Below are 18295 nucleotides of genomic sequence, written 5' to 3' on the forward strand. Positions count from 1 at the left end.
TTTGTATTTTTAGTAGAGATGGGGTTTCACCATGTTGATCACAATGGTCTCGATCTCTTGACCTCGTGATCCACCCACCTCAGCCTCCCAAAGTGCTGGGATTATAGGTGTGAGCCACTGCACCCAGCCACTGAAATTCTTATACCACTCAAGTGTCGTCATGGTTTGGAGAGGACTTTGCAATCTATACATTGTTTTAAACAATATTATGATTTTAAAACTCCACAAATAGCACGAACCAACAAACTCAACTCAAAGCTGGCTAAAAGCAAGTGCTGTTTCTAATATAATTTTGATTATTTAACTTGTTCTATTTATTTAGCTTGTTTGATTGAATGTGCTTTACCTAACTTTATTTCCTCTTAGTGCTTTGGACTTCTAGGGGTGAATGGAGCTGGGAAGAGCACAACTTTCAAAATCCTGAGTGGTGAAATTTCTCCAACTTCAGGACATGCCTTCCTCAGGACTCCCATGGGGTAAGATCCAGATTTCATCACTTTTTCTGAAGAGACAATGAGCCCAGAGAACTCCCAGCATTCCCTCAGTCCTGTGGAATAAAATTTGAAAACATGATTTTTCTGCAAATTTACCTTCCGATTATCACTTCTCTGAAGGGAGGAAGTTTCCAAATATGAATGAACTGAGCTCAGTACTTCCAGCTGGAGTAGAGGGTCATGGAGGTCTTATCTCAATGCAGCTAAAGGCCAACCTCCCTGGGAGGTATCAGAATGGACTGCAGATACCCTGCTCCTCTCTGCAGATAGAACTCAGGGGAGCAGGAAATGGCCATCAGGTGGTTCTTCTTTATTCTCCTCTGGATGAAGCTTTAAATGTTCCCACCAGCTTAAGTGGCCAGATGGTTTCCCTCTTTTTGTCACCCAGACTTCCTCTTTCAGGTGGTCATGACTCCTTCAGGGTGGGAGCAGTGAACACATTAAAAACCAGGAGAGCAGACTCTAGGAGAGTGGGGAAGACATGTATTCCCCTTGCTGTAACATATGTGAGGTCCCTGTGTACCCTGCACACTCAGAGGCTGCCTGAGGCCAGATAACCCCTACAGGCTCTGTGGGTAATGTGTACTCATGCACTCCTGTATGTCACTCTGACCTGGTCCCTTTTACTCCCGTTTCACAGGGCACCTGATCCTTCTAAACTGTGTGCTTGATTGGGAAGATTAAGGGCATGGTGCCTTCATGCCCCTTTCTGCCCTGTGTGGTAGCGTGTCTTCCCCTTTTCCCTGTTCTGATCACGACTAATGTTAATGATTTTTCTCTCTACTGCAAGAAGAAATTTCCTCCTCTAAACCTCTCTAGGCTCCATTTGCTCTTTGATTTGTGTGCTAGCAAGTTTTATCCTAACAGCAAACTGGGCTCAATATCACAAACTAAAATCTTAGGCCTTTAATTTTACAGCAGTTTCTGGTGATTATTTCTCCATACATCACTCCTGTGCTGTGCCTCCTAATATGGATGTCCTGTATCCCATTCTGTTTCAGTACTGTGGTACAAGACCCCAGGCACCTATCTTTCCTTTTCCCACTATAGAAAACTCACTGTAACTTGACAGGTAGTCAAATTCACAGCTGTCTATGAATTTAAACCCAGCACCCAGCAGCCAACAGGTTGAGACCCGACCTCTAGCTTTCTGTTCCGTTTCTGATCCACAGAGATATTAAGTTTTAAGAGTGGTTATATGTTCTCGACACTAGTTGTGTAGCAAGGAATATGGCAAATAAAAATCGATTAAACACTGTTTTCTGGATGTAGAGAAAGAAATATAAAGCATCGGGTCTACGTTTTCCCACTGGAATTTTAATTGACTCTATGTTGCATTTATAAATTAATTTGGAAAGAACTAACATTTGACAATTTTTTTTTTACAATCACTTGCTAAAACAATTCATTTGTAAAAGTATTTTAATTAATCTTTATATTCTATTAGATGAGAATGCTCTTATCAATAATTAATGAAACATTTTTCTATACTTTCTCTACAATAATGTTTCTATTTTAAAATTTATTTTTGATTTCAATAGGTTTTTGGGGAACAGGTGGTGTTTGATTACATGAAAAAGTTCTTTAGTGGTGATTTCTGAGATTTTGGTGTACCTATCACCCAAGCAGTGTACACAGTACACAATGTGTAGTCTTTTATCCCTCACTCCCCTCCCGCCCTTACTCCCCAAGACCCCAAATTTCATTGTATCATTCTTTCAATTCATTGTATCATTCTCATGCCTTTGCAGCCTCATAACTTAATACCCAATTATGAATGAGAACATAAGAACGTTTGGTTTTCTATTCCCAAGTTGCTTCACTTAGAATAATAGTCTCCAATTCCATCCAGGATGCTTTGAATGCCATTATTTATTTAGTTCTTTTTTATGGCTCAGTAGCATTCCATATATATAGACACACACACACACACACACACACACACAAACATATACATACATACATATCACATTTTCTTTATCTACTTGTTGATTGATGGGCATTTGGTGCTGGTTCCATATTTTTGCAGTTACAAATTATGCTGCTATAAATATGTATGTGTTAGTATCATTTTCACGTAATGACTTTTTTCCCCCTCTGGGTAGATACCCAGTAGTGGGATTGCTGGATCAAACAGTAAATCTACTTTTAGTACTTTAGGGAATCTCCACACTGTTTTCTATGGTGGTTGTACTAGCTTGCATCTCCACCAACAGTGTAGAAGTGTTCCCTTTTTACCACATCCATGCCAACCTCTATTATTTTGATTTTTTTTTTATTATGGCCATTCTTGCTGGAGTGAAATTGTATCACATTGTGGTTTTGATTTACATTTCCCTGATCATTAGTGATGTTAAGCATTTTTCCATATGCCTTTTAGTCATTTGTATATCTTCTTTTGATAGTTGTCTATTCACGTCCTCAGCCCACTTTTTGATAGTATTGTTTGTTTTTTTTGCTGATTTCTTTGAGTTCTTTGTAGATTCTGGATATTAGATTTTTGTCAGATGTATATATTTTGAAGGTTTTTCTCGCACTCTGTGGGTTGTCTCTTAATGCTGCTGACTGTTTATGTGACTGTGCAAAAGCTTTTTAGTTTAATTAAGTCACTTATATTTATCTTTGTTTTGTTGCATTTGCTTTTGGGTTCTTGGTCACGAAGTCTTTGCCTAAGTCAGCGTTTTGGAGGGTTTTTCTGATGTTATCTTCTAGAATTATTATGGTTTCAGGTTTTAGATTTAGATCTTTGATCCATTATGCCATCCATTCTGTACTTTTTTTTTTTTTGAGATGTAGTTTTGCTCTTATTACCCAGTCTGGAGTGCAATGGTGCGATCTCGGCTCACCACAACCTCCGCCTCCTGGGTTCAGGCAATTCTCCTGCCTCAGCTTCCTGAGTAGCTGGGATTACAGGCACGTGCCCCCATGCCCAGCTAATTTTTTATATTTTTAGTAGAGAAGGGGTTTCACCATGTTGACCAGTATGGTCTCGATCTCTTAACTTCGTGATCCACCCACCTCGGCCTTCCAAAGTGCTGGGATTACAGGCTTGAGCCACCTCACCCGGCCCATTCTGTATGTTTTAAGTGGAGCATTTAAACCATTTACATTCAATGTTAGTATTCAGATGTGAGGTATTATTCTAATCATCATACTATTTGTTGCCTGAATACCTTTTATTCCTTGTGTTATTGTTACATAGGTCCTGTGAGATTTATGCTTTAAAGAGGTTTTATTTTAGCGTATTTTAAGGATTTCTTTTGAAATTTAGAATTTGTTTTAGCAATTCTTGTAGTGCTGGGTTGGTAGTGGAATTATCTCAGCATTTGTTTGTCTGGAAAAGACTGTATCTTTCCTTCATTCGTGAAGCTTAGTTTTGCTGGGCACAAAATTCTGATAATTGTTTAGTTTAAGGAGGTTAAATATAGGACCCGATCCCTTCTAGCATGTAGGATTTCTTCTGAGAAATCTGCTGTTTTTCTGGTAGCTTTTCCTTTACAGGTTACCTGACGCTTTTGCTTCATAGCTCTTAAGAGTCTTTCCTTCATCTTGACTTTAGATAACCTGATGATTGTGTGCTTATTTGTATGGTTTTGACAGTTCCTTAAAATCTAGGTGATGATCTTTTATCAATGAATTTCAAAGGTGTTCTATGAGCTTCTTGTATTTTAATGTCTAGATCTCTGGCAAGGCCAGGGAATTTCTCTTGATTATTTCCTCAAATATGTTTTCCAGACTTGTAGATTTCCCTTCCTCCTCAGGAATAGTAATTATTCTTAGGTTTGGATGCTTAGCATAATCCCAATCTTCTTGGAGGCTTTGTTCATTTTTTAAAAATTCTTTTTTCTTTGTCTTTGATAAATTGGGTTAATTAAAAAGCCTTGTCTTTGAGCTCTGAAGTTCTTTCTTCTGCTTGTCCAGTTCTATTGCTGAAACTTTCCAGTGCATTTGCATTTGTCTAAATGTGTCTTGATTTCCAGAAGTTGTGATTTTTTTCAAAATGTATGCTATCTATTACACTGGAGATTTTTCCTTCCATATCCTGTATTATATTTTTGATTTCTTTTTAGAGTTTACCTTTGCCTGGTGACTCCTTTATAGTTCTTTTTCTTTTGACCTATTTGTTATAAATAAGAGATTTTTGATTATCCATAGCTTTCTCTGATAAATTTTATTTTTGTTAGATTTTTAATAGTTATTGTTAAATTTCACATGCTAATAGTCTGTATAGATTTTGTATTTATTATTCATAAGAAAAATTAATTTGTTGAAAACTTCATTTTCAATTTTTGCTATTAACTACTCTTCTAAATTTTTCTCATGTTGACAATTTATGTTTTCTTAAAAACTCATTAATTTAAAATTGCAAATTACTGACATAGGGTTATAACTATGATTCTCCTACAATTTATATGTCCTTTCTGTACCTTATCTATATGTTTGTGTTTTATTTCTATACAATTACATTTTCCAGACTCTAACTTTTATTTTTAAAAGGATGAAATATTGAATTTATATAGAAATTCATATTATTTTTAGTTTTCAAATTTATCAAATTTTGTCATTCTTTTTAATATCCCACCATGCTTTTCTCAATCTAGTTTTGTTGTTTCATTTCTAACTTTTTGATTTAAGTGACTTTTGCATTTTTCATCTTATAATAAATAATCAAATTATGAGGACTATCAATATGCATTTTTCTACAGCTTTACCTCGATCCTAAAAATGTAATAAGTGACATTATTGTTGTTATTCTCTAAATGACATATATGATTTTAATATAGTATTTTTCTCAAAACTTTAGAAGCCTTTTTTGAGATACTCATTATTTTCTTTTTCTTTGTTGTATTTTTTGAGACAGAGTCACTCGCTCTCTCCCAGGCTGGAGTGCAGTGGCCTGATCTTACCCCATTGCAACCTCCACCTCCCAGGTTCAAGTGATTCTTCTGCCTCAGCCTCCTGAGTAGCTTGGATTACAGGCGCATGCCACCATGCCTGGATAAGTTTTGTACTTTTAGTAGAGACAGAGTTTTACCATATTGGCCAGTCTGGTCTCGAACTCCTGACCTCAGGTAATCCACCCACTTCAGCCTCCCAAAGTGCTGGGATTACAGGCCTGAGCCACCACACCCAACCTATCTTGTTTCTTGCTTCAATATTTTTACAAGATCTTTTCAAAGACTTTTCTGAAGTTTAATTTAAATACAAAAAGGAACATCCAGTAACTTTTCATAAAGTGAATCTAGTTATATAATCAATACCTACCTCAAGAAACAAAACAAGACCAGCACCCCATAAATTCCATCTAATCATATCCCTGTTGAGGGTGACTCCTATTTGCATCTTTTTTGTTTTTGTTTTTCGTAGAACTTAATGTATTATTGTAAGGCAAACTTGTAAACAAAACTTAGGACAAGAAATAGAACTTTGGCAACTAACTTATAAGTCATTCTATGTATTCAGTTCCAAACACAACCTCTTTCAGCTGAATGATTTTTTATAAATTCGTTACTAAAGAGTGTATTCCTAGACACCATAGTTTATTCTTGCTCATTTGTAAGATAGTTGATATGGCCTTTAAATTAGTCAATTCACAGGTCCTTTCTCAACTTTTTTCATTTCTTTACAAACTCTATCAAAGAACCTGGACTGTTGCATTTGTAGGGTTGCCTACAAACTGCTGACTGCATACTGAGGATGGAATTTAACATGCTCATTTGTTCTAGTTCTTGCAATTGCCTTTATTTAGAGGTTTCGTTAGGCTTAGGTTCAATCCTTTGCACGACTAAACAGGAGATGATGTTCTCTCTTCATCAAGAGGCACATAATTTCTGGACCAGGTGAGGTGGGTTGTGCCTGTAATCCTCGAACTTTGGGAGGCCATGGCAGGTGAATCACATAAGCCCAGAGTTTTAGACCAGCCTGAGAAACAGTGCAATACTCTGTTCTACCAAAAATACAAAAAATAGCCAATCTCATAACCTTGTGTCAAAATAAGTAAATAAACAGATAAAAATTTAAAAATAAAACTAAAAAAGCAGCATGTAACAACTCATCTTTAGTCTTTTTTTTTTTTTTTGATGTTAGCAGTTTTGATGGTTAATGCTTGGATGAATATATCCATTGCAAAATGGTGACATTTTAACCTAGTCTTTCTGTTTTCATTTACTAGTTAGGATAATTTTGTACAGAGATGCTTTAACCATCTTTCATTTGGCTACTCAGAGGTACAGTTCATACAGGAAAAGATACAGTTAAAATGCTTAATTCTTTTCTTTTAGATACCCAGCTTTCAGGATAATCAACTGGTTTTCAGCTGTCCTCAGAAAGTGACAGATTAGGTTTTCATGCATTTGTTTCCTTGTATCATTCTGACTTTACTCTGATAGAATTAGAATATATCACTAGTGTTACTTTGTGCTTAGTTATATCTTTTACATCTTAGGATTTCCTCTTTGGGTTCTTCCCTTATTCTCCTCTAGTCATTTCTTCATCCATATACTAGAAATAATAACTCAAATGTTTAAATGAAGCTTCAATGCTATACTATATAAAATTCATCTTGTGCAGAACAGACATGCTGTTGTCATTTAAGAAATATTTTTTGTCCTAACTTATATAAAGAAAGTTGCAGACCTGAAATCATATCTATCTTGCTCCAAATACTACATGTTATATCTATTCTGTCTGTGGGCAGATAATGCAGCTTTACTTTGGTTAATCGATGTTAACAGATGAAAACTCAATATTAAGAGCTAATTATGTTTGAGAACAGGAAGTAGAGGAAATTTATTAGTTGAGCAAGTGTTTGAAGTTGATATATGTAAAGCGAGTTGTTTTACTACTGATTCTGAAAGGAAATCATGCTGTATGGGATGGAATCTCTCTCAAGTGTTTTGTTGGGTTTTCCCTGTAGTCATAGAAGTAAGAAGTAAGATATTTTTGTTGAATTTGGAGGTGGGTTTTGAAAAAAAAATTCTAACTTCTCTATTTACATATAGACAAAAGAATTGTAACTTTTAAAGCAAGATTAGGTTTATTTCTTCATCCCTAGAAGATTGACTCTCTCCTTTATAATTCTATTTCATCATTTGTAAAATAATTGGAAAATGAAATTCAAATAACTTCTCTTGAAAAGAAGAATAAATTTACATCCAAATAATAGTCTGCAAGTTGCTTATTATACTACATATCTGTGTAATTAGTTTAATTATAACTGAATCACACTTGCATTAATTATATTTTAACCTTGATTTTTTGTAATGTTAATTGTACATTGGTATTCAAAGAATTAAATAGGTAATTAGAAGCATAATGGAATTTTTCACTGCTTAGAGAGTTGAAATGTACCTTCCTGCCTGTGAAGCCCATAGCTTATTGCTATGTAACTGAAACACATCTACTCATTCATTCATTATATTAAGGTATTTTTGTCTCTTCTTTGAGGTTATATTATTTAAAACAGTGCTCTTTTACTTTCCTGTGTAATTTATTAATTTCCATGAATACACATCTTCAAACTTGAGAGTAATACCTGTCTAAATACATTTCAAAATTGGCCACTATAGTTTGGTTCAGAGCATGTCATGTTCTCCTGATATGTTGATGGTTGTCAGAAATGGACCACAGGCCAGAAATTGCATGCATTTTTATTTGGCCAGCACAGTGTTAAAATTTTGGATTTGAATTGGCATAGGTCAGGACATATACTTCCCATTTTGTCACAGTTGCCACCATTACTTGTCGCCTTATTGACGGACACCATCAAGTGTTTGTTTGGACTATTACGTCCAGAAGTTATTGAAATTTGTGGCTCCTGAGCACCATAAATGTTAACATCATTAATTTCCCGTGTCTCTCTTTTTCACCAAGTATTAAGTTAGGGCTTTACGTTTTTCATCTTATTTGATAATTATAATAGCACAGAGGTTGTTATACTAATTTTGCTGACAAGAATTTAAGATTCGGAAAAATTTAGTGGCTTGCTAAAAGTCAAACTTCTAGAAATTAATGGAGCTTTGAATCCAAGTTTTTGAAATTCTAAATCACACCCACTTCCTACCACCCCTTGACTATTAGAGAAAACCCGCAAAATAGTCATAATCAATGATAACATAAAATATAAAAAAAGGAGAAGGAAAATGTATAAATATATGTATATATAATAGCATTTATGTAAATATGTTATATATATCATAATTATATATATAAATATATGTATATATAATAGCATGTATGTAAATATGTTATAGATATCATAATTATATATATAAATATATGTATATTAAATAAAAGTTGACAGATACCAGAGCAGGCATATATTTTTATTCTAATAAATAATTGAGAAGATGTTGTTCCTATATATTTAACAATTACATTAATTACAAAATGTTGCTGCAAAATCATTTAAAATAATATTCAATAGAGTAAAATGGAAGATTAGGATAACTTAAAAATGCTCTCATTACTAGGTAAGAATTGTCTAAAACTATTATATGAGTACCCCATTACTAGATAAGAATTGTCTAAAACTATTATATGAGTACCCCGTTACTAGATAAGAATTGTCTAAAACTATTGTATGAGTACCCCATTACTAGATAAGAATTGTCTGAAACTATTATATGAGTACCCATCTGAGGCCACAAGAAAGAAAGGAAATGTCCAGATGCCATAAAAGAAGAAACCAACAAACCTGAGGTGATACTGTGTAATATATATCTCTGTCGTAGACCCATTTTCAAGCCTACAACTCTTAAAATTCTTGGAATCTCCAAATTGATGTATTTTTTATGCTAATGAATAACAGGGCTGGCAGCCTCTAGGTTGCTTCAGGATGGGGCTGGTCACCAGCAAGACCAAAAAAGGATTAGAAGGTTAGGACTTTTAGCTGCACCTGTCGGTCTCAGGGGAGAATGAGGGGCTGAAGGTTAAGTTGATCACAAATGGCCAACGATTTATTCAACCATGCCTATGTAATGAAGTTTCTGTAAAATCCCCCAAAGACTGGGTTCAGGCAGTTTCTGGATAGCTGAACACATGGTGGTTTCTGAAGGGTGGTTTCCAGAGAGGGATGAAAGCTCCATACCCCTTCCCACATGCTTTGCCTTATACACCTTTTCGTGTCTATCCTATATAATAGTCTTTGTAATAAACTGGTAAATGCAAGTAAGTGTTTCCCTGAGTTTTGTGAGTCATTCTAGCAAGTTAGTCAAACCCAATGAAAGGGTCATTGGATTCCTGGCTGACCCTAGAAGGTCAGAAGCTCAGGTGAAACAACCTGAGACTTGTGACTGGTGCCTGAAAAAAGGCAGTCTTGGGAACTGAGCTCTCAACTTGTGGGATCTGATGCTGTCTTCAGGCAGGTAGGGTCGGAATAGAACTGAACGAGAGAACACTCAGCTGGTGTCTGCTGCAGAATTGATTGCTTAATTGGTGGTGTGGAGAAATCCCCACATATTTGGTTACAGAAATCTTGTGTTTATTGTGATGGTGTGAGAGCAGAGGAAAAACAGAACTTTCCCACTTTCGTTCCAGAGTAATTGCTTGTGTGGCCACCTAAGAAAGAGGCAAAGCATATGTGGATTTCTGATTTGGAGGCATAGGTTTTAATGTCCCTGTGGTACAAGAACTATGACTGCAGCTCTGCACAAGGAGAGCATTGAACTGAAACTCTGTATAAAGCTGGGATCATTGAAGGGCTACATCCTTACTGAAGGGGTAGGATCAAGAAAAGTCCTTCCGTTGGCATAGAAAGATGATAGGAAAACATTGATTTCTGTCTAGGATTAAAGGTGAAAAGAAAAAAAAAATCTCCCCTGGAATTTTGAAACTCTGAGCTTATACCCTAGAACTTAAACTCCTAGAAGTGTGGGAGCTTAAACTTGAGTTCTGGGAATGACAACTCCCCCTACCCAGGAATATAACATAAAAATTGGCCCCAGTTTAATGGTACCCATGGGCACCTTTAAGAAGAAAACACAAATCTTTGCAAGAATGCTCTCACAGCTCAGTTTTCATTTTTTAAAGGTCCCCATTAAACTGGAGTACCTAACCAAACATTACAAAACACACAAGACAACTATTTACTATAGATATAAATTAATGGCTATAACAAAAAGGAGAATTGGCACACCAAGAGTGTAACATAAGGAAACTGCAATCACAAAGATAATGTAAGAAGTACCATGATATTATGAGAATCGATTTGAAAAAAAGTAATATAATAAAAACTATGGCTATTAAAAAGAAAAACATGGTTGGGTTAAAAGCAAATAATATACTGCTAATAAAAATGTGAAAATATGTAAAATATGGAGGATAGAGAGAGGTCTAACATGATTAGATTTCTAATCTGATCTAATTAGATTTCTGAACGAGAGAATAGAGCAATGGGAGAGAGGCACCATTTAAAGACATAATAGGTAAGGATTGTCTAGTGTTAGAACAGTTGGTTCCTTCAAATGAAGAAACATTACATTTACTGAGCATAGTAAATAAGACATTCATACTTAGGCATTTTGTGTTGAAACCAAGAATTCCAAAAACAAACCCTTCGAAGAAACAAGATGACAGACCACCATGAAGTAAGAAGTACACCTGCACCTGTTCACAATAATAGCCACTAGCCACTTGTAGCGTTTAAAATTAAATGTAAATACATTAAAATCAAATCAAATTATAACTTGTTTCTCAGCAGCCACTAGCAACATTCAACAGTAGAAGAACTTTCTGTTCAGAAGGCACTGATACAGAATATTTTCATTGTTGCTGAAAGTTCAATTTGCCAGTGCTCAATTAGACCAAAGACTAACTTCTTGGTAGCAAATTTATAAACAGAATATAGCAAAATGAAAGAGCATAATGAATCAAAATGCATGAATAGGTCAATAGTTGTTAATCTAAATAGAGAATTACAGGCAAGTTTTACTTTTTTCCTTAATCCTTTCTGTACTTTCCAAATCTAGTGCTATGATCATGTGTTGGAATATCAGGTAATTAAATAATAAACAGGATGTAAACTCTTAAGACAAAAGCCTTTCTCTTCACATTTCCAACTAGCATTTTTTGGGTTTGCTCCATTTTAATGTATGCAACTGGGATAAGCTGTTTTTTCCTTTGGTTTTCCTGTTTCTTAAGTGACCTCATCATAGAATTCATGTGAGCAGTAACTATGAAGTGCTATGCCATCATCATCTAAGTATTATGTATATAACACTTAAAAGTTTATGTACAAATTACTGTGCATCACATAAACCAATACACTACCCATATATTCAAAAAGACATGGGACTCATTTATTGCTTTTAAAGGTTTTATCTTTTTTTAGACTAATACGAATCACAAATTGGAGTAGTTTTAATCATAAATCCACCGACTAGCAACTAGTTCACAACTTAATTTTCTCCCATTTGTAATTAAATGAAAATTTAAGAATAATAGATCTAGGAAAACAATGGAAGAAAATCCTGTTCAATTTTACATCAAAGTGATTTTTATTCTTGCATACCCCAGTTTACAAAAACTGTCTAACTATACCTCTATGTATGTATGGATCAGTCATCTGTCTGCATGTACACATGCTTACAATGCTTACATGCACATATACACAAAAATGCTCATATTGTTAGTGCTCATATATAATGAAATATATATATTTTATTAGTTTCATCCAGTTTTTCAGTTTATATCATCATATCAAAATGTTTTCAGAACTGCTGTACTGTCTTTACATTAATGCCTACCTTATGTTCTACTGGTTTTCTCTATGCCAGGATGTACAGAGTCATTTCTCTATTACATAGTTTTAGTCTCATTTGAATTTTCCTTTACTGGAACAAAGTATCTCCCAGCTGAAGAAAGTCTTATTCTGTGAAAGAAAATTCTGCCTGTTCCATGCTACGTCTAAGATACGGCAGAATGTGCAAACCAGCAGAAAGCATCTGTATTTAGCCACAAGCGTTGACTTCAGTGGGCCCCACGTAGATGATCACTCTGTATTAAATGGGTTTCTTTTAGCTTTGAATAGCAAATCTCCTAATTTAAGTGTGTGTGTGTACGTATGTGTTATTGTGTATTCTTTTTTCAGTGGATGATGCCACTGGCTAAAACATACTGTGAATCTCTCTCTCTCTCTCTCTCTCTCTCTCTCTCTCTCTCTCTCTCTCTCTCACTCATATATCTTTAATCTGTCCATCCATCCATCCATCCATCCATCCATCCATCCATCCATCCATCCATCCATCTAATTTATAGACCTTGGCACAGATCATCCATGCTGTGCCACCTCCCACATTATCAGTGTGCACCAACTGTTTTTAATATTTTTACAGATAAGACTAATAGAGGCCAATTGAAAAATATTATTTCTCTTTTTTTCATTTCTTCCTTGTCCTTCTTTTTCCCTCTATTCTATCTCTCCTTCTTTACCTGTCTTCCTCCTCTTTTATAAAACAGTTAAGATGGTTATGTGTGCACCGCATAGAAATCCATGTCCACTGGGATGTGAGAAGGCATTGCCCTTTCCCTCTTTTTACATATTGATATACACTCACCATCTTTCCCTTGTCACTTCTGTGCAGGTAACTATGATACCTGTTTTAGCTTTTCTCTGCATCAAACCTGGCTGAATAAACTTGGGAACTCAAAAACCTTTTGCAGTGCAGCAGTGAGGGACATGTGACAGGCTCAGCCTGTGGGCTGTGTTCTGGTGTGTGGGCTGCCCCACAGAGCCCCAGCAGAGCCAAACACTTCTCATGTAGTATAATGTCACCATATGTATTATTGTCCAGTCCCATCTTTTGCACCAGGAATTCTAAACTAGTACAGGGAAAATGCATTCTAAAAGTAATATAATTATAAATACTTTCTACAAAACTACAAAAACAAGCAAACAAATGAGACACATACTACATTTTCATTTAACGTCACATTGGAGCAATTAATATTATTGACATCTAAATTCTAAGATATCATTTGTGATTGGGGATAGATGAGTTCAGTGAAATTTTGATTTCTAGTTATTCAAGTGGTTTTATCTCTACCTTGAGTAATTTAATTGTAACTCTAGAGTAGTGCTTAGGAAAGCCTTTCTCATCTCAATAGGGGTCTTTACTGCAGATGAAAATTCTAATATTTTAATGGTTTAAGTAAGCATACTCTTAGTTATTTTAAAATGTATAATTAAGTTATTATTGACTACCCTGTTGTGCTATGAAATACTAGGTCTTATTCATGCTTTACAACTAGTTCTTGTACCCATTAATCATTCCCACTTCCCACCCCCAACACCCACTACCCTCCCCAGCCTCTGGTAACTATTCTTCTATTCTCTGTATCCATGAGTTCAGTCGTTTTAATTTTCAGCTCCCACAAATAAGCGAGAATATACAAAGTTTGGCTTTCTGTACTTGGTTTATTTTACTTAACACAATGACCACCAGTTCCATGCATGTTGTTGCAAATGACAAGATTTCATTCTCTTTTATGGCTGAATAGTACTCCACTGAGTACATGTGCTGCATTTTCTTTATCTATTAATCTGCTGATGGACACTAGTTTACTTTCAAATCTTAGCTATTGTGAACAATGCTGCAATAAATATGGGAGTCCAGATATCCCTTTTATGTGTTGATTTCCTTTCTTGATTGCTAGGTCCTTTGGTAGCTCTATTTTTGGTTTTGAGGAGATTTCAAACTTTTCTCCATAGTGGTTGTACCAATTTACATTCCTACTAATGGTGTATAAAGGTTCCCTTTTCTTTCCCTCTTCTCCAGCATTTGTTGCTTGTTACCTGTCTTTTGGATAAAAGCTATTTTAACTGGGGTGAGATAATATCTTTTTGTAGTTTTGATTTGCATTTCTCTGATGATCAGTGATGTTGGGAACCTTTTCATATACCTGTTTGTCATTTGTATGTCTTCTCTTGCAAAATGTCCATTCAGATCTTTTGCCCACTTTTAAATCAAATTATTAGATTTTTCCTGTAGATTTGTTTGAACTTGTTATGTATTCTGGTTTTAATTCCTTTTCAGATGGATAGTTTGCAAATATTTTCTCCCATGCGATGGGCTGTCTCTTTACTTTGTTGGTTATTTTTTTCCTGTACAGAAGGTTTTTAACTTGATGTGATCCCATTTATCTGTTTTTGCTTTTCGTCACCTGTGCTTGTGGGGTATTACTCAAGAAATTTTTACTCAGACCAATGTCCTGGAAAGTTTTCAAAGTAATAGTAATAGTAATTACATATAGGTATGTATGTGTATATATATGTCTGTGTGTCTACACACACACAGACACACACACACAAACACATATGCCTTGCAATGTTGCTTTAGCATTTGCATTTGGCATGATCATTTTAAATATTTTTAAATATGCCATGCATGTCCATGGTATAAATATCTGCTACAAAAAGGTACAGTCAAGGTGTGTCAAAGGCATTGAAAGGTAGAATTTTTCCCGGTCATGCAGCATTTCTCTTCACAGATTTCTTGTTTAGTTTGTGTGCCTTCCATGAGTAGACATGTGTTACAGTAAGGAGGTTCTGAGAAGGAGTTGTTCTTTAGCATATTCTTTCTGATTTCTAAATAGTAATTCATTGCTTGCCAGTCTGTGAGGTCAGTTTGGGTTATTTACATTTCCTGAAGAAGGGGAGAGTTAAAGGCTAGAGTAGAAAAGTATTGGGTACCTAGTCAGTGTTGGGAGATCTGTCATTAAGGTTCTCCCTCACTTCTCCCATCACAAGGTCTCAGCAGAGATGATGAAAGACCCAGATAAAGAGATAAGAATGAAGTCACCAGGCTAGAAATGCCGATATGGGTAAGAGCATGACAGGCCAAAGGAGCCTGAGACCTTGACTGGGACTTCTTTCAGAGACCTCAGTGCATTGGCTGTGCACCAAGTCTGATAGAGGAAGGACAGCTTTCCCTATGAGGCCTGTCAGGTACAGATTTCGTAATGGCCTGTGGTCAGGCCTGAAAAGTCGCATAAGTCTTTAACTGGGAGCTCAAATACCCGCCACCCCAATCATGTTTAATTATATCTGTATATGGTCTAGCTTTTGTTGCTTTTCTTGACTGCGTTTGTGTGTGTGTGTGTGTGTGTGTTTTGCATGGCCTCATCTTTCTTCCTATAATTTGGAGGATTTGTAGTCTGTGTTTAGTTTCTCTGGTTTCCTCTACAAATATAACTCTATATAATTCTTGGTTTCCTACTTCTTTACAGGGACTATATTAAATCCTCAGTATAAACAATAGCAATGTTATTTCTTTTGGAAAATCAGCATGGCTTGATTCTACAAGCGAGAATTGGACCTACAGCCAGATGTTCTGTGTAACTTATCTCTCAGATCTATATTAGCATATTGATTTGGATTGATTTGGGACAATGTAACTGTCATATATGGACCTGAATTCTGTCCCCCCTTAAATTTGTAAAATAATAATCTTATTTAATCAACTTTTTGAGGTAAAATACATTAGAATCTTTGAAAGACACTGACAACTTTAAAGAATGCTATAAAATTGAGGCATTATCTTCTATGGCTCTTGGTTATCAATGGCTTATCAACAAAAAAATGAAGTTCTTTTTCTGACAGCTGTAGTTTCTACTTTTTTAGTAATAATTATTCTTAGCATATTTTGATACATAATATAGTAAAATAACCTGTGCTCACATAAGATTTTTTTTAAATATCCCTTTAGGAAAATAAGAATCTTAGTAAGTTTACCTGCCTTTGCTTAAATAAAAATATCAATCAGGTAGAGAATAGTTGTACTAACATTATCAATCTGTCACTTTCTTATAAATAGCAAAGTTTTGGTATTTCTTTATATGAAAATTTCTTATATAATTAAAAAAGTTAAATATATCCAACATTAGAAAAATTTGAAATACTAAAGTTTACAAACCCTTCCTGACAACATCTATTATGGAATTAATAATGCATTTAAAATTTCTGAATATACATATATTTGAAAAGTAATACAAACCTATGTAAGCTATTACAGACACCTGTTATGTGAATTAGTGGCTCTCATATTTGCTACCCAGATTCTATAAAACTTACCAGTGATTTGCTTGATCACTAACACTGACTTTGTGGAAGAATTAGATTTGGTAAAGGAGTTCTGAGAAAACTGTAACTGCTATTTTCTGGATAGCTTTTTTTATTTAAAAAAATTTTTTTAATTGCATTTTAGGTTTTGGGGTACATGTGCAGATCATGCAAGATAGTTGCATAAGTACACACATGGCAGTGTGTTTTGCTACCGTCTTCCCCTTTACCCACATTTGGCATTTCTCCCCAGGCTATCCCTCCCTCTTCCCCCCCCCCGCTGTCCCTCCCCTTTTCCCCCCAGTAGACCCCAGTGTGTGTAGTACTCCCTTCCCTGTGTGTATGTGTTCTATTTTTCTGGATAGTTTTTAAAACTGAACCTGTGTGTGTCATAAATTAAGACACCAAATGAAAGAAACATTAAATGAAAATTCTGAGTGACAGTGGAACAGGTGATAAGCCTAAGCCACCATTCATTCTTAAAAGCATGTCTTTGATACATTAGTCTCTTCCTCCAATAAATTATTAAGTGGGAATATTGGCAGCTGCTATACACAGAGCATATGTGTAATTTAATGAGCTGTATTTTTGTCAGAAGTTTGTAACATTTTCTTCTTGAGCAAGAACAAAAAAAATCTCAGGAGTGAGAAAATATAATTGTGTGTTATTTTTTCTGTTTTGAAAAGATGTAATTTAATCAGATTTGTGGTGTCTCCCTTAGCCAAATACAAAAGGAAGAAAATGAATAAAACTTATTGCTTAAGTCCCTAAATGAATGGCTATGTTCTCTTATGTTGCAATTGTACTGATGTTTAAATACTAATCTGAAATACCTGAGAGAACTTCACTTGTATTAGATGGTTAAATAGGAGTGTTTGTGTATGTGTGTGTGTGGGTTGTGTGTGTGTGTACCTTTAAACCAGGAGAATAAACTTACTTTACCTTTCGAAGGAGAAGGTAAAAACATATTCCTGATTCATATGTAAGAAACAAAGCAGCATGAGAGCATCGTGATTTTTCTAAAACAGTGTCAGGCTGTCATGGAGAGTACGCTCCCTGAAACTGTCTTCAGATTCGGTTTCTTTGATTTGGGTCACAGGCTCAGGGCCTTCTCCTGAAAACACATGGCTTGTGTCCAAACACATGGCTTGAGCCAACAAGACCAACAGACAGGAACATGTGAAGTTTCTGTTAACACACAGAAACAGATCAGATATTCAGAATCCAGTCACTTGATGAAAGGGTGCATGGTAAATTGAAGGTTAACCTTGCAATAAAGTATGGACAGTGGCAGTAGAAAATTCAGCAGTTTGGAAGCAAATGAATTTAAAATACTAACTGGAAAGCAAATCAGATCAGGACCTGTTCTGTCTTCATTCTCATTGACCTCCTTTCACAGTTTACAGACTGCTGATAATATAAAGGAAATTAAATGCCTGAGTGAGAAGGTTCTTGATTTGGTAAAGACCCCTCAGAGTGCTCAAACGTTTTATTTAATTTCCAAAATTTATTAATCTGTTATGTCATTAACTAAAGGGGAAGAAACATCTGGTCAGGATGCATCATGATAAAAACCACTTGAAGCTCACTTTTGTGTCACACCCAGCACTAAAAAATGTCTTGCCTTTCCAAGTGGTGCTGAAGCATAAAGCCTACAGTTATGACTTTCACTGTTCGGTTGAGATAACTGAAATGCAAATATATGGAAGCTTTAAAATGGATGTGAGCATTTTCTAATAATATC

The 18295-nt window shown here is 35.3% G+C and overlaps 1 protein-coding gene across 4 annotated transcripts in view; it reads left to right on the forward strand.

Annotated features, from left to right (window-relative positions):
• ABCA13 (ATP binding cassette subfamily A member 13) overlaps positions 1-18295 on the forward strand; it is a 446251-nt gene that overhangs the window by 352464 nt on the left and 75492 nt on the right. For all 4 annotated transcript variants that reach the window (XM_035253372.3, XM_078342412.1, XM_035253370.3 and 1 more), the window contains one exon: positions 367-476. In XM_035253372.3, coding sequence (XP_035109263.3) covers positions 367-476 — 110 coding nt within the window. The remainder of the gene's footprint in view (positions 1-366; positions 477-18295) is intronic.

This window comes from Callithrix jacchus, chromosome 11 (genome assembly GCF_049354715.1).
Source record: "Callithrix jacchus isolate 240 chromosome 11, calJac240_pri, whole genome shotgun sequence".
Lineage (NCBI taxonomy): Eukaryota > Metazoa > Chordata > Mammalia > Primates > Cebidae > Callithrix > Callithrix jacchus.